This window comes from Danio rerio, chromosome 5, assembly GCF_049306965.1.
Source record: "Danio rerio strain Tuebingen ecotype United States chromosome 5, GRCz12tu, whole genome shotgun sequence".
Classification (NCBI taxonomy): domain Eukaryota; kingdom Metazoa; phylum Chordata; class Actinopteri; order Cypriniformes; family Danionidae; genus Danio; species Danio rerio.
The window spans coordinates 47074667-47091405 of NC_133180.1; the positions used below are offsets into that span (position 1 = coordinate 47074667).

The window sequence follows — 16739 nt, forward strand, 5'->3', positions numbered from 1 at the left end:
GAGATTCCAGTGTGTTTGTAAACCACATAAACTGTCCTAAAAAACACACGTCTGGTTTGAGTTTCTCCTCTGGAGAATCATCAGTCAATAGAAATTGATGATTGGCTCCTGTACTAGAAGGCGGGGCTTTATTCGCCATATTGACCATTACAATTTTCCCCATTCAACACTATACGAGTGTCATGTCTTGTGTGTTCTATAGTTATTCGTTCATTCGTTTTCTTGTCGGCTTAATCCCTTTATTAATCCAGGGTTGCCACAGCTGAATGAAGCACCAACATATCCAGCACGTTTTTACGCCTCGAATGCCCTTCCAGCCGCAACCCATCTCCGGGAAAGTGTTCTATAGTGTTTGCTAATAATAAAAATAAAAAAAATTTTAAATACTGAAATACCTCAAAATAAATAGTAAAAATAATACTTTAAATAGTATTGTGCTTTTCTAATTCCTTCCAATTGCTTATTTACCTCGCATATTTCTGTTGCATACATAACAGACTAAACACAGAGCATTTTCAAAGCAGCTTTATATATAATTCTGTTTTAATTAAAATTGTGCCGTCATGTTTTATTTATTCGTATTTATTCGTGTTTTGTTTTGCACTTTCTCCAGCTCTCAGGACTTCATTTCAGACACACTGATAACACCGTGCAGTGGCTCAGAGCCATGGAGTCCATTGGTTTGCCCAAGGTGAGGCCCACACATACACACACAGACACACACACCTCTTTGAAGATAATACTATGTTTATTGCACTTACACTCAAAGAAATCAAGCCGTGGTTCAGAATTATGTCCTGTTTGCTTTATGTGCCCATTTGTTGGTTTGGAAAGGAGTGTGAATAATTAATTTACAACTGTCATAAGAAGAATGCATAAGCCTATTACTGAACATTTACTCTTGGTATAAGTTATCAATCATTTGGTTTATGTTTCTTACCCTTTCGCTCAAGAGCAGAAAAAACGAAGAAAGGCATCCTCCAGGTATACAGCGGAAACCTGGTGCAGTGCACAGCGCATTACACAAAGCCACAGAATCAAAATGTCGCTATGTTTACATATATGGTAAAATTTGGCAAAACCTAATATGACACCAAATTATACACTGCCTGACAAAAGTCTTGTTGTCAATCTCAGTTTTAAGAGTAGAAAATAATAACTTCTAGTTAATCATTTGGAAAAGTGTCAGAAGATAGATTTTTCAGATGAATCATCTGTCAAACTGCATTCCAGTCATCATGAAGACTACAGAAGACCTATTGGAACCCGCATGGACCCAAAATTCTCAAAGAAATCAGTCAAGTTTGGTCAAGGAAAAATCATAGTTTGAGGTTACATTCAGTATGGGGATGCACAAGAGTTCTGCAGAGGGGAAGGCAACATCAACAGCCTAAGGCACAGGTGTCAATCTCAGTTCCAAAAGGGCCGCAGCTCTGCACAGTTTAGTTCCAACCCTAATTAAACACACCTGATCAAACTAATTGAGTCCTTCAGGCTTGTTTGAAACCTACAGGTAAGTGTGTTGGAGCAGGGTTGGAACTAAACTGTGCAGGGCTTCGGCCCTCCAGGAATTGAGTTCGACACCCCTGGCCTAAGGGAACAAGACATTTGTGCTGCCCATTACATTACAAACTACAGAAGAGGGCAAATTCTTCAGCAGGATAGCGCTCCTTATACTTAAGCCTACACATCATTGTTCCTGAAAGCAAAGAAGGTCAAGGTGCTTCAGGATTGGCCAGCCCAGTCACCAGATATGATCATTATTAAACATGTCAGGGGTAAGATTAGGGAGGAGGCACTGAAGCTAAAGAATCTTGATGAACTCTGGGAGTCCTGCAGAAATGCTTTTTTTGCCATTCCAGATGACTTCTATAATAAGAGATTTGAGTCATTGCAGAGATGTACGGATGCAGTCCTCCACGCTCACGGGAGTCATACACAATATTAACTCTATTTTTTTCACTGCACTATGACAATATATTCTATACTGTACGTTATTTCTGTCAAGTGACAAGACTTTTGACTAAGCAAAGTCATGATCATATTTTATTCTGGTCAAATAAGCATAATCTAGAGGCCTTTGCATTTCATATAAGCCACTTCTGATAATGATCAACTAGAAGTTAAGTTATTATTTGTTGTTCCTAATACTTGGATAGGCAACAAGACTTTTGACAGATAGTGTATGCTTGTTGAATGTAATTTTTTTTTTTTTTTTATTAGAATATGCAAAAATTATACAAATACAAGAAAAAGTCAACAAATAACAAATACAAAGCAACGAAACAAAAACAAAACAAAAACAACAACAATATAGTCATGTACTGGTATGTGCGTGAGTGTGTGCGTGTGAGTGTGTGTATGCATGTAAAGGTAACTTGGTGGACAGATCAGAGTACATACATAAGGAACAATAACAGTCAATAAATGAAGCAAGTGTCACAGATATAGATAAAACATATAGAAAGAAACCAGTCAGAGGTAGGGAGTAACAACAATGCTTATTAATGTATGAAAGCAAAAATGAGAGTAAAAAGAAAGAATGGACAACAGTAATAAATGACAACAATAATAATAAATCACAAGTGCTACACCAACTACTACTACAGAAAGTTACTCATATAACAACTACTACTGCTTCTACTACAGCCACAACCACGACTACTACTACTACAATGTCTACTAATACTGATACTACTACAACGACTACCACTACTGATACTACTATAGCGTTTGCTACAACTAATACAACAACGTCTACTGCTACTACTACTACTACTGCTACTACCACCACCACAATCACTTCTACTACATCTACATCAACAACATCTACTACTGATATTACTACACCAACAACGACTACTACTACTACTGTAACTACTACACCATTACTACTTCTGCTACTACTTACATGAACTACTACTTCAATAATCTCAGTAACAATTACTCAATAACAATCGATACTATTACACTGTCTACTACTTCAACTACAACTACTACAACTACTACCGCTACAACTACAACAACTGCAACCTTGATAATGATAATGGTATAAATACTTGTAATAATGATAATGGAAAGATAACAGGACAAGTAAGAACAGTAATAATAATAATAATGATAACAAAAAATAAAAGTAATACCATTTATGACAAAGGTGTCGAGGAGAGGGGAGGATGGGAAATCAGGGAGAGGACAAGTAATAATAATAATAAATAATAATAATAATAACAAATAATAATAGTAGTAAGTAGTAAGTAGAAGGGGAGAGAGAGGAAAAGAGAAAATAAACTAATGATAATAAACAAAAATTAATAAAATAATAATAATAAAAATAAAAAAATAAAATAAAAAAATAAAAAAAACAGAAAAGGAAGGGGAGGAGTAGAAGAAAAAGAAAAGAAACAATAAGAGAGAAGAAAAATAAAGTTCAGCAAACAAAGCAATGAGAATAAGCGAAAAAAAGAATAATAATAATAATAAAGACTAAATAAATAAAAAAGAAAACACTATTTCAATGCTAATTATGAATTATACAAACCCACATGGAAGAATAATATTAAAGAAATGTTTGATAGATTATTACTGTAACTTGATAACTATAATATACTCATGCTGGTAATAATAATAATACCAATAATAATGATAATAATAAAAATAACAACAGCTGTAACAATAAATTGAGGAGGTTATAGTTGTGTGATGGGCATTGAGGTATATAGTGTTTGTCAGTTGCTTTGTGATGCATTAAAAAAAGTGTAACGTGTGGCATGGATCAGTCCATTGGAGTGCCCAGACTGCCATGCCTACGTTACACTTTACCCTGTGAATTTAGTACATGTAAGTAGATTTTTTTTTCTTTCCTTTTTTCCCTCTCTCTTTTTTGTCCCTCCTCTTCTCTTTCTTTCTTTCTTTTTTCTTTTTTTTCCCCTTCATACTTATTCTTTTTTTTTTTTTTTTTTTTTATCTGTTGTTGGACTGGTCAGGAGAAGTACTGGTATATAAAAAAAAATAATAATAATTTATGTATAATAATAATAATAAATAGAAAACAAATATTATAAATAATAATAATAATAAAATGAATAAATAACATTGATAGAGATATATATAAAGTATATAAAGACCGAATTATGATTCTTTTATTTTAATTGTTTACATTATACTTTTTTTCCAATTGATTTATTTATTTAAAATTAGATTTAATATAATGAATGTAAAATCTTAAAATAATAAGAGGCTGCAATAAAACCAATCTTGCAAAGTACTGAACATGCTATTATGATATGACTATCAGTGACAGCGAGGTCATTAACATCCCAAAGGTGTTCTGTGGATTCAGGTCTAGATATTCCACAGGTCACACTCTGATGTATGTTTGCTGTTTTGCATAGAAGCACTGACATGTTGAGACAAAAAAGGCCCTTCCCAAACTGTTGCTGTAAAGTTGGCATTTTTTTATCATGTCATTGTTTTTGTGTGCTGTAGCATTACAGTTTGTCTTCATTGGAAGAAAGGAACAGTTAACCAAAAAGAGCTAACATTCTGTCATCATTTACTCTCCCTCATGGTGATCCAAACCTGCATGACTTCAAACATGTCCCACAGAAGAAAGTCAAAAATACAGGTTTGGAATAACATGAGGGTGAGTGAAGGATGATAGAATTTTCATTTTAATATATCACAGAGTCGCGTCTGAAGAAATGCATTTTACTCAAATCATGGAATTATATGGTTTACAATGCTTGTATCACAATACCATTTTCTCGATTTTTTTTTTTTAGAAAAAATGCTGGATATTACTTAGTGACACAAAGAACTTCTTACATGTAAACTGTATTTCTTAAACTCTGGTTTGCTGGAGTTTTCTCCAAACCTAACCAAATCCAACTAATCAAGGAGTTCAAAACTACTATAGACTATTAAGCAGGTGTGAGTTGATGGTGTTTGGAGCTAAACTATGCAGAGCTGTGGCCCTCCATGAATTGAGTTTGGGGCCATTGATGTAAAATAACTTTAAAAACAAATCTCAATTAAAATAAACAAGTAAAAGTCTTCACATTTCCAAAATAAGGCATTGTCTGTGCTCTTTCAGACCGATTTTTAAGAAATATCAACCTTTCCACATTTTCCAGCAGAAGCAGGAGTCCCTCTGCCATAGATGTTCAGCAGTGAGACTGGAAATATGCTTAAATTTTAATTCTGCTTTGCTTTATACAGAACAAGTTTGATTTTACTGATAGTGTGAAGAAGAAATGAATGACAAAACCATGATCTGATTGGCTTCATTGGCTTCAGATAGACATTGGCTTCAGATAGACTATTACTAAATGCAGTAAAGAGATCATGTGTGAACAGGCCCTTTAAAAAAAAAAACGGAAAAATTAGTTCCTGAAAATTTAAAGGTTTAGAATGTGATGATGTAATGTCTACTTTGAGCCAATCATGACATTCTGATGCAGATGATGTATTTACTATGTGCTGTTCACAGAAATAAAAGCCTTTGAGTCCACCATTTACAGTAGTTGATGCTTGTTATTCAGGCAATGCTTTTACATTCTTTAGTGCCAACTGTGGAAAAACCCTCCATTAAATGTTTACGATAAACTGCTGTGAGTGCGATTCACCAAGCAGGGAGTTCGATTTCGGTAAATCACTGAAATATCGGTAAATCTCTGCAGTACTACAGACCTTCTCAAACTTCCTCATTCTGTTCTTTCATCCTTTCATAAAAAGTTTTTTCTAGGTAATGGTCAAATAATTTACTGGTATTCTTATGATTTTAATAGCAATTTTACAATATTACTGTGTGAAAGGGGCTGTTGACATATATAATTGCATAAAAAGTGCACTCAGAACAGCCTATACACAGAGTGTACATGACTGTGACATATATAAACAATAGCACAAGTAAAATATGAGGAAACAGGAAAACATACTGCAGTAGGACAAACTGAGCATGGTGTACATATTATTTGCTATGTGCTATGGTGTATATGAGCCTAAGCAGGTAATCTGAATTATCATCATAATCATAGATCTGTATTGCTGGAAATAAGATGCTGAAAGTTTATCTTTGCATATATATTTTTAAAAATATTATAATCGAAAATATTTAAGATTCAGCTGAAAAAGTTTTTAACAACTTGAGTAAATATTTAGTAAATTTTCTTTTTAGGGTGAACTATCCCTTTAAGGTTAACATATTTACAATAACAGATAAAAAGAGGTACATGATTTCATGTAGACTTTTTTGATTATACCAGCCTGATCTCACGAGAAAACGTAAATATTTTACATTTTGCCACTTTTTGATTTAGTGGCTAATTTGTACGAATTCGTATTGAGTTCAGTCGTACAAAATTGTATGATTTTAGAAAAGAGGCGTGGCACCTAACTCCACCCCTAAATCCAACCGTCACGGGGGGATGAGCAAATCGTAGTAAATTATATGAATTAGATTGGACGAATTCATACAATTTACCCACTAAATCAAAAAGTTATGAATTGCTGTGAGATTTTGTTGGATTATACAGTGGTCAGAGAATACATTTCAGCACCTTCTGCTGTTTAAAATGTGTATGGTGATTAGTTTAGCATCTTTAACTATTGCATATTTTCATTGATTTAAATGAATACAAGTATATCTAATGAGGACACATTGAAGTAATGTAAAATGACAACAGGCTTATTTACTATCTCGACAGATTTATTTATCAAATAAACACTTTTATGTTGAGGTGAAATTTGATTTACGGTTTTTACAGTTGTCAACAATGGTAATAAATTCCAAATGTTGCAAATAAATTCTATTGCTCTTACAGATATTCTACCCTGAGACCACCGATGTGTATGATCGCAAGAATATGCCCAAGGTGATCTACTGCATTCATGCACTGAGGTATTGCTTAAATCTTCTTAATCTTCTCCAGTCTTCATCCTGTTCTTTCAACCTTTCACATTCAACACTTTTTTAAAAATAGGCTTATTTAACATGTTACCTAGAGTTAAACAGTTGAATTTTACCATTGGCAGCATGGTGGCTCAGTGGTTAGCATTGTCGCCTTACAGCAACAAGGTCGCTGGGTCGAGTCCTGTCTGGGCCAGTTGGCATTGGTTTCCCCCATAGTCCAAAGACATGCACTGTAAGTGAATTGGGTGAACTAAATTAGCCGTAGTGTATGAGTGTGTGTGTAAATTCTAGAGTTTGTGGGTGTTTCCCTGTACTTGGTTGCAGCTGGAAAGGCATCCACTACATAAAACATTTGCAGGAAATGAATGAATACATTTTAGCAGTTTTGCATTTATTTAGATTTTGGTCTGGCAGTTCTGATCTATCTTAGCTTAGCATAAATCATTGAATCGAATTAGACTATTAGCATCTTGCTTAAAAATGAGTTTTTAAATTAATTTAAAGCTTGACTCTTCTGCAATGCAATGATATTATGCTGCGCTGTTACTTAGTTACTTAGGTGGGGTCTATTTTTAGTGGCTGTGTAATATCATTATGCCAGGGCAACCATAGCACAGCAGTAACTACAGTGTACTTCCTAGCCAGAACCTTGAAAATAGCAGATTTACATGTTCCGTCAGTCTTAGTACATGATGTAGATGCAGAAGAGTCAAGCTGTAAATAGGAATATTATCAAAACTGCATAACTGCAAAACTTTATTTTTTTGAGCGAGATGCGAATGGTCTAATCTGATCCAATGATTTGTGCTAAGCTTAGCTAAACATGCTCTCGCCAGATTTGAAAAATTGGCTGAATGGATTCACAAGTGGTAAAACTCAACTGTATTACTCTATAGGTGACCTGTAACATTTTTTTTAAAGCTACGTGTTCCTTTAATAGTGTCTGTGAACTGCAGACTGACACAGTTTGCTGCTTCATCAGGTTTCATTACCTGTAATGATAAAAATGGCGGTTTCTTTGTGGTCATGGTTTGGTGATTTCTCAGTTATGACAGCAGGTTTGTAGAGCGTGAACATTCGTGACTACTGCTTCCTCCTGGCTGCCATTTTTATGGCAGTCTCACCACCGAGAAAAGCAGACGTTTTTTGGGGGTTGATCATGTGACTGTGGGGAGCACATGGCAGATTTAACCATCAGTCCTGCTGGTCGACTTCCTGCCTGTCTTAGGTCATTTCCTGTCACTGTTTCCTGACAATCCTGTCACTATTCTCCTAAGACAAAACACCTGCAGAGCATATTGGACTTCCTGAATAAACACGTGCGTCTGGTTGATGTTTGATGTTTTTATTTGCTTCATGGATGATCTCCATTCAGCTATTATGATCGAACGATGCTCTGAATGATGAACTCTGAGGTGTGAACCTGAACTGCTCTAATATCAGACTGCAGGAAGTGACTATTCAGAGATTAGCAGAGGTTTCTGTTTCCTGTCGTAGTTTGATGCCAGTGGAAACCTGCTGCGTACAGTCTGAAAAAAGCATTGTGTCTGCCCTGCTGTTAATGTGTGCCTTTGTAATGTTGCAATACTGATCGTTAATTCACACTTCAGGGCATGTTATGGGGATTTTATAAAACAAACACAAAAAACCTTGTCAGGCCATTTGTTCCACACTGTTTGTGCTGTATGTGTTATTGTTGAGGAGAAGTGTGCTTTCACTTTCACCTTTTCAACGTTTGTGGTCTGTGTGTGTGTGTGTGTGTGTGAGTTTGAATAAGTTAATTGTTTATTTTATTCATCAGGAAATTACTGTCAATAACTGTAATAATAGGGCAATATAATGGCTCAGTGGTTAGCACTGTCACCTCACAGCAAGAAGGTCGCTGGTTCGAGTCCCAGCTGGGTCAGATGGCATTTCTGTGTAGAGTTTGCATGTTCTCCCTGTGTTCGTGTGGGTTTCCTCCAGGTGCTCCGGTTTCCCCCACCGTTCAAAGATATGCGGTACAGGTGAATTGAATAGGCTAAATTAGCCATAGTGTATGTGTGTGAATGAGCGTGTATGGGTGTTTCCCAGTGATGGGTTGCAGCTGGAAGGGCGTTTGCTGTTTTAAACATATGCTTTATAAATTGGCGGTTTATTCTGCTGTGGTGATCCCTGATTAATAAAGGGACTAAGCCAAAAAGACAATGAATGAATGAACGAATTAACCATAATAATTAATAGTATAATTATAATATAATATTTCAAATAACAATAATGTATTTTGTTAATATAAATAAAAAAAACATTATACACCATAATTTAAACGTTTAGCTTTTCTAGTAATGAACATATATATTGAAAATAATATTTTATTCATCAAGAGTGTATTTAACTGATCATAAATAACAGTAAAGATTTTATTTCACATTGTTACAAAGGTTTTAGTTTTAAATAACTGCTGTTTCTGAACTTTTTTAAATCAAATTTTCATTTAAAAAATTGTATTTTGTTTTAATAAGATTTTGAAAAATATTATGTACCTGTTTTCAGCTTTGAAAAGACTAGAAAATGTTTTTGATCGACAAACAACATCACTTTAGAATGATGTGTGAACTTTGTAACAACATTGTGTGTGACCCATTGTCGCAGAAAGGCTTGAATTAACTCCACAACAAATACATCAAATAATCATTTGGAAAGTTCTTACTATATTATTTCTCACAAACGTTACGTGAGATCTGCTTCGTTTATGTCTGTCACTGTGCTGTTTATCTGACTTAGCTGGAGATTGAGGCACTCTGACAGTAGGCATGGGCTGGTATAAGATTCTGATGGTATGATTACCTTGGGCGAATATATCACGGTTTTACGGTATTGTTATTACTGGTCTAAAATGTGTTCTTTTTTAATGTTTGCGAAAAAAAACATTTTTTCTCTGTGAATTTTTTGTTTTGTTTTACACCCTAAAAAATAGTTCACAAAGTTAATTTTTCCACATTGAACTCTATATATATATTTAAAGAAACATTTAAAATGTCTCTAACATGTGACGCTGAATAGTTAAATAAATCATTGTTGACTACATCTTTCTTCATTAGATTCTGCTGTCTTCATTCGTTTTCTTCTGGAGATAATTTTTCCCTAATAAACTAAATTATATAGTCTTAACACGCATAAAAATCAAATTTACATATATCGTAGGAACAATTTAACAGAACATTTTTGCAGTTTTAAAACCTTTACTTTTCTAAACCACTATAAAACTTGAAACCGGTTATCGCCCCATCTTACAGGCACGTGGGAACGGTGGGCGGAAAGAACTAGCTCATTTGCATTAAAGGCACAGGCAACAAAAACAGCTACATTGTGTTCAAAGCAGTAGATTTCAATGTTCTGAAAGGTCTAATAAATAATCTAATAGGTGTCTGGAACTGAAAATTTACAGACACATTCTGGAGACACAAAATACTTATCTTAAATCTTGAAAAAGGGGTCAAATAGGTGCCCTTTAAATAATATATATGACATTTGAAATTATTATTATATTTTGAACTGTACTATACTAATATCATCAAAGTATTTTGATCAATAAATATACTAATTATAAAAAAAATATATATCATACTTGCTCAAACTGTGACAACTAATTGCACATTGACATTCAAGCTGTACATTATATTAACAATATATCACAGAGATTTAAGGATGAGCTCTTCTGACAAACCACAACTCAGCGCCTGGTAACCACAAAGCAATACCCTGATGAACCAGTGAGACGCTGAGCACAGATAAGTGTTCATGAGTCAGTTTTAAATAGAAAACCAGGTAATCATTGGTACCTTAATGTATGCAAATTGTAACATTTAGTCACTGGCAGTAGGTCTGCAGCAGAGAATGTGTCTAATGAATGACCATGTGAAGGCTTCTTTTACGGTAAATCATTTATAGTGCTTTCCTGCTTTCTCTCTCTTGTCGAGCGTGTGTGTGTGTGTGTGTGTGTGTGTGTGTGTGTGTGTGTGTGTGTGTGTGTGTGTGTGGGTTGCTTGGCTTCCTCCCTCTGCCTTGCACATGCTCTTCCTTCCTGACCCTGCAGTTCACCCACTCAATAAGACTAGACAACACCAACACTGTGCTCAGAGAAAATCCTGTATCACTCAAACACCATTAAATCACCAACAGCATATGCTCTGTGTTAGCTTTTACCTGTATATGATGCAATAGATTTTCAAATATGATTATATTAAGTAATATTTATGTTTCAAACCAATAAGATTTTTACTCATTTAGATTTTTATTAAAAAAAAAAAAATTGCCAATGAGATTTTATTAAATTTTTTATAATTCATGTATTAATTTAGTCATTTATTTATTTACTCATTTATATATTTATTTGTTTTTTAGTCATTCATTCATTCATTTATATATTTTCATTAAGTAAGTAACTAATTCATTCATTAATTTATTTGTATGTATTATATATTCATATATACATTTTATTCATTCATTTATTAATTTATTTACTCATTTATTTATTTATTTACTCATTCATTTATTATCATTTATTTATTTATTTATTTATTAATTTATTCGTTCACTCATGTTGTATTTACTTTGTATAAACATCTCACTCTTGTATCTTTATTTATTTATTTATTTATTTATTTTGTTTTGTTACTTTTTTGTGATGGATTTGGCTGTGCTCATGAATACTCATAAATTTGCAGTGTATTTCTATTGAAAAGGTACAATTTTGCCTTCATTTCTTTTCATAAATTTTTTTTTTCCACTGGGTGCAAAAAAAGTTATACTCAGGACAAAAAATCCCATATTTCATCCCCGTGTCAATGGGGTAAAAGTAATACACTATTTGTTATAAGGTTTCAATATTGTTGGGAAGGCTTTCAAATTTTAATTATTAAAATAAAGAGTAAAATGTGTCATATTTTGGATTTATTTTTCAGGTTTGACCTTTATAACAAATAAACTATTTCTACTTTTGAGCCGAGCACCACAAGCTAAATGAATTAAAATTATGTTTTATAATTATGGGGTTTGGCTGGTTTGAATATCTGCGTTTGTTTTGTATGAAACTGAACAATTAAATATAAGATGGTTGTATGTTTTTCTGTGGGCTTTTTTTTTTTCAATAGATCCATAAGGGAAGGGTTAAAGAAATGTTTATCAGTTTGGCTCTGAACAATGTAATCGAGCCTGTAGCTGATGAGGAATAGTGACCCACATCTCTTACAACAGTTAATCCACTTAACCCTTGGCCCTACAGGCACTACAAAGGATACGTTCACAACAGACTGTGTCTTTTTCTCCAGCTAGTGATGTTAAGGTCAAAGGTAAAAGAAGCCTTGTTTAGTTTAGCTGTCGTGTATAAACATTCACACTAAACTCTTCAATAATTAATTACTCCTTCATTTGTCCTCAATCAGTGGACAAATAAAAGTTTAATGCAGTTTCCAGCATGTGTCACACAGTGACTGCAGGCTATTTTCCTGTTTTACAACTACAATAAGGCTAATCCTAAATTGCATACTGCCATCTAGTGGAAGCGCATTATAACTACATGAAATATTTACTGTGTTCAGTATTGTTAAGAAACCGAGAAAAACAGAATGCTTATCAGCTGGTTCTTTGGCTTCACAGTATCAAACTGAAAATACATTTTAAAAATAAGATTTCATCCAGGATAGAAGAGCTTCTGATGATCTTTACAATATTAAGAAGGAGATGGTGTGTTTGTGTTTGCAAGATCTTAAATGGCTTCACAAAAATGTACACCAAGGGGCTGTAAAAAGGTTTTATCTCATTATCCTATAACCAAATAGTTGAATGGAAACATACATTTATGCATATGATTTGATTAACCCTACATTGTTTGAGTCAATTAGCTTAAATGTATAATCTAGATGTCACCAATGTCAAATATTACATATGCAGAGTTTGTTATGCATGTCATCTACTGTAGGTATGTTGAAAATTGAAATGGCCAGGTGATTAAAAATACCCATGGACATTATTTCAACAATATTTTTTGGTATTGAGCTGAACAGGACATTCAATCCTATATAGAGGTTTGGTATGGTATCAGGAAAACAGCCCAAAATACAGCTAGCTTAATTAGTAAAGACTTTCAACGTTCAGTTTGTTTAACAATTTTTTTGAATTAAATGTTATGGCTGAAACAGTGCAGTCCTCAATTTCCCTGAAATTGTGTTGTATTTTATATTTCATATTAGTAACTACTCATTATTTTATTTTACCATAATTGTTTTTATAATTATTACTTTGTAAGAATTGTATTTTTGGGTTTTATATTACATTTATTTTAGTTAATAGATTTTAGATATTAATAGATGTTATATTAGATTTCTTATATTAAAACTATTAATGAAAAAAACAAATATAGGTTTGCTTTGCATATATGTGTTTATTTATTAAAATTAATTAATACTTTTTCTTTTTTAGGTGCATGTATATTTATTGATTGTGTGGGATTTAGTTACATGCCCTTGCATTCTCTTGAATTAAACATTGAAATGTGCTAAACAGTTTTGCTTGAAGAAATTGTATTTTCATTATGCTAAATATTTTTTTAATTCACTTATAAAAAACTTTTTTAATTCTTTCATTCATTTTCCTTTAGCATAGTCCCTGATTTATCAGGGGTTAACCGATCATTACTTTTTGTCATTAACTTTTTTATTAGCAAAATAAATCTGATGATCTCTCATTTACTATGATATTGTGCATTGATTTATATTGTTTATGTTTCTGTGTGCAGCTTATACCTCTACAAATTGGGAATTGCCCCTCAGATCCAGGACCTGTTGGGGAAAGTAGATTTCACAGGTATGTCATGTTCGTTCTCAAAATCAATGCTGTTTTACAGTATGCCAGAAAATATCAATGAAGCTTTGTTTACATTTGGAATTCTGTTTCAAAATACCATATATTTAAACATATTTTGACAGGATTGTGCACCCTCAAAAAAAATATTGAATTACCATTTTTTTCACACTCAAGTGATTATAACACACATTTTTGAATTTATTTCAACACAAAACCAGATTTTGTGAAGAATATTTGAAAAAAAGCCATTGACATCTATAGTACACTACCTGACAAAAGTCTTGCTGTCTTGTCCCAGTTGTATAAGCAACAAATAATAACTTGACTTCTGATTGATCGTTTGTCAGAAGGTAGATTTGTCTGATGATGTTCTGTTGAACTGCATTACAAATACTGCAGTAGACCTATTGAAACCCGCACGGACCCTTTTCTCATAGAAATCAGTCAAGTTTGGTGAAGGAAAAATCATTGTTTGAGGTTACATTCAGTATGGGGATGCACAAGAGATCTGCAGAGTGGATCGCAACACCAACAGCCTGAGGTATCAAGACCTTTGTGCTACCCGTTGCATTGCAAACCACAGTTGAGGGCAAATCATTTTGCATCCCTCATACTTCAGCCTCCACATCTAAGTTCCTGAAAGCAAAAAAGGTCAAGGTGCTCTAGAATTGGCCTGACCAGCCACCAGACATGAACATTATTGAGCATGTCAGAGGTAATATGAAGGAGGAAGCATTGAAGATGAATCCACAGAATCTTGATGAACTCTGGGAGTCCTGCAAAAACGCTTTCTTTGCCATTCCAGATGACTTTATTAATAAGTTATTTGAGTCATTGCAAAGGTAAATGGATGCAGTCCTCCAAGCTCATGGGAGTCATACACAATATTCACTCTTTTTCTCTGCACCATAACTTCATATTCTAGACTGTAAATTATTTATTTGACAAAAATTTAGTCTAAGCAAAGTCAAAGTTTTCTTACCTATTTAAAAAAAATAAAAATCAAGGCATGATCATGTTTTATTTTGGTCAAATAAGCGTAAGAGGCCTTTGCCTTTCATATAAATCACTTCTGATACCAGACGATCAACTACAAGTCAAGTTATTATTTGTTGTTCCTAATACTTGGAGAGGTGACAAGACTATTGTCAGGCAAGTGTTGAACAATTAGTTTTAATTTTGAGGTAAATAATCTTTTCAAGCAGATATAGCTTTTCAGGGGCTAATCCGTAATGTATTTCCTTAATAGCAAATATCTGCAATCTTTCATTTGAGATGTGAAACAAATATAGTGCAAATTTAAAAGCCCAGCAGCATTATTATTCCTCTAACTGAAGTGTAGATCCAGCTCTGTCACCTCAATTTATAAGAGAAAGCAGAAAAAGAGGCTCAGGTTTGAATGGTATTGAAAGCTGTGGAGAAAGCTGGCTGCGTTGATTAATGACGGCAGTGTAATGACTGGTAATTACTGCTTTAACTCATTCTCATCAGGGAAATTGAATTCAAGTCATGACGATGCAGTTCATAATGAATAAATGATAGAGGTGAAAATATTTAAGATTATAGCAAACTGATTATGCAGGAATGAATTGCTGTACTGGTTTGATGTTGACATATTGTAAAGGAGTGCTGTGGGATAATTTGAAGCAATATGGTGTTTGATTTGTTTGACATGATTTTCTGAATATTATTTTGCTCACTGGCTATTACAGCATTGAAGGATTGAATTTGTTGTTGTTGAATGAGCAACTGGTCTTTTGATCAGCATTTACATTGTTACCATATATCAGTTATTCATAGTAAACACTAAAAGATATATGCAAAATGGATTTTGTGATTTTGCTATCATAGTATTGAACGCAAAATTAAGTGAATTCCGCAAAATTTGTTAAATTTAGAGAAAGAATGCAGTGATACAATATGTTAAATTGTTCTCTGATATCTAAATAGAAAGTACACTCACCGGCCACTTTATTAGGTACACCCCACCTCACCAGTATTAGGTTGAACCCCCCTTTTCCTTCAGAACTGCTTTAATCCTTCATGCCATAGATTCAATAAGGGACTTAAAATATTCCTCAGAGATTTTGGTCGAGGTTGACATGATAGCATCACACAGTTGCTGCAGATTTGTCGGCTGCACATCCATGATGTGAATCTCCCGTTCCACCACACCCCAAAGGTGCTCTATTGGATTGAGATCTGGTAACTGTGGAGGCCATTTGAGTACAATGAACTCATTGTCATGTTCAAGAAACCAGTCTGAGATGATTCATACTTTATGACATGTTATCCTGCTGGAAGTAGCCTTCAGAAGATGGGTACACCGTGGTCATGAAGGGAAGGACATGATTAGCAACAGTACTCAGGTAGGCTGTGGCATGACACGATGCTCAATTGGCACTAATGGGCCAAGAAAATATGCCCCACACCAATACACCACCACTACCAGCCTGAACTGTTGCTTTCATGTTGTTGATCCCAAATTCTGACCCTACCATCCAAATGTCGCAGCAAAATGGAGACTCATCAGACCAGGCAACTTTTTTCCAGTTGTCTATTGTCCAATTTTGCTGAGCCTGTGCGAATTGTAGCTTCAGTTTCCTGTCTTTAGTTGACAGGACTGGCACCCGGTGTGGTCTTCTGCTGCTGTGTAGCCCATCCGCCTCAAGGTTGGACATGTTGTGCATGCTAAGATGCTCTTCTGCATACCTCAGTTGTAACAAATGATTATTTGAGTTTGTTGCCTTTCTATCAGCTCAAACCAGTCTGGCCATTCTCTTCTGACCTCTGGCATCAACAAGGCATTTGTACCCACAGAACTGCTGCTTACTGGATATTTTCTCTTTTTTGGACAATTCTCTTTAAACCCTGGAGATGGTTGTGCATGAAACTCCCAGTAGATCAGCAGTTTCTAAAATACTCAGACCAGACTGCTGGCATCAACAACCATGCCACGTTTAAAGTCACTTAATTCACCTTT

At 34.2% G+C, this 16739-nt stretch overlaps 1 protein-coding gene across 2 annotated transcripts in view; it reads left to right on the top strand.

The window, feature by feature from the left end:
• iqgap2 (IQ motif containing GTPase activating protein 2) overlaps positions 1–16739 on the top strand; it is a 116297-nt gene that overhangs the window by 36737 nt on the left and 62821 nt on the right. For both annotated transcript variants that reach the window (XM_005165243.6, NM_001128340.1), the window contains exons 4-6: positions 614–691; positions 6825–6901; positions 13689–13756. In XM_005165243.6, coding sequence (XP_005165300.1) covers positions 614–691; positions 6825–6901; positions 13689–13756 — 223 coding nt within the window. The remainder of the gene's footprint in view (positions 1–613; positions 692–6824; positions 6902–13688; positions 13757–16739) is intronic.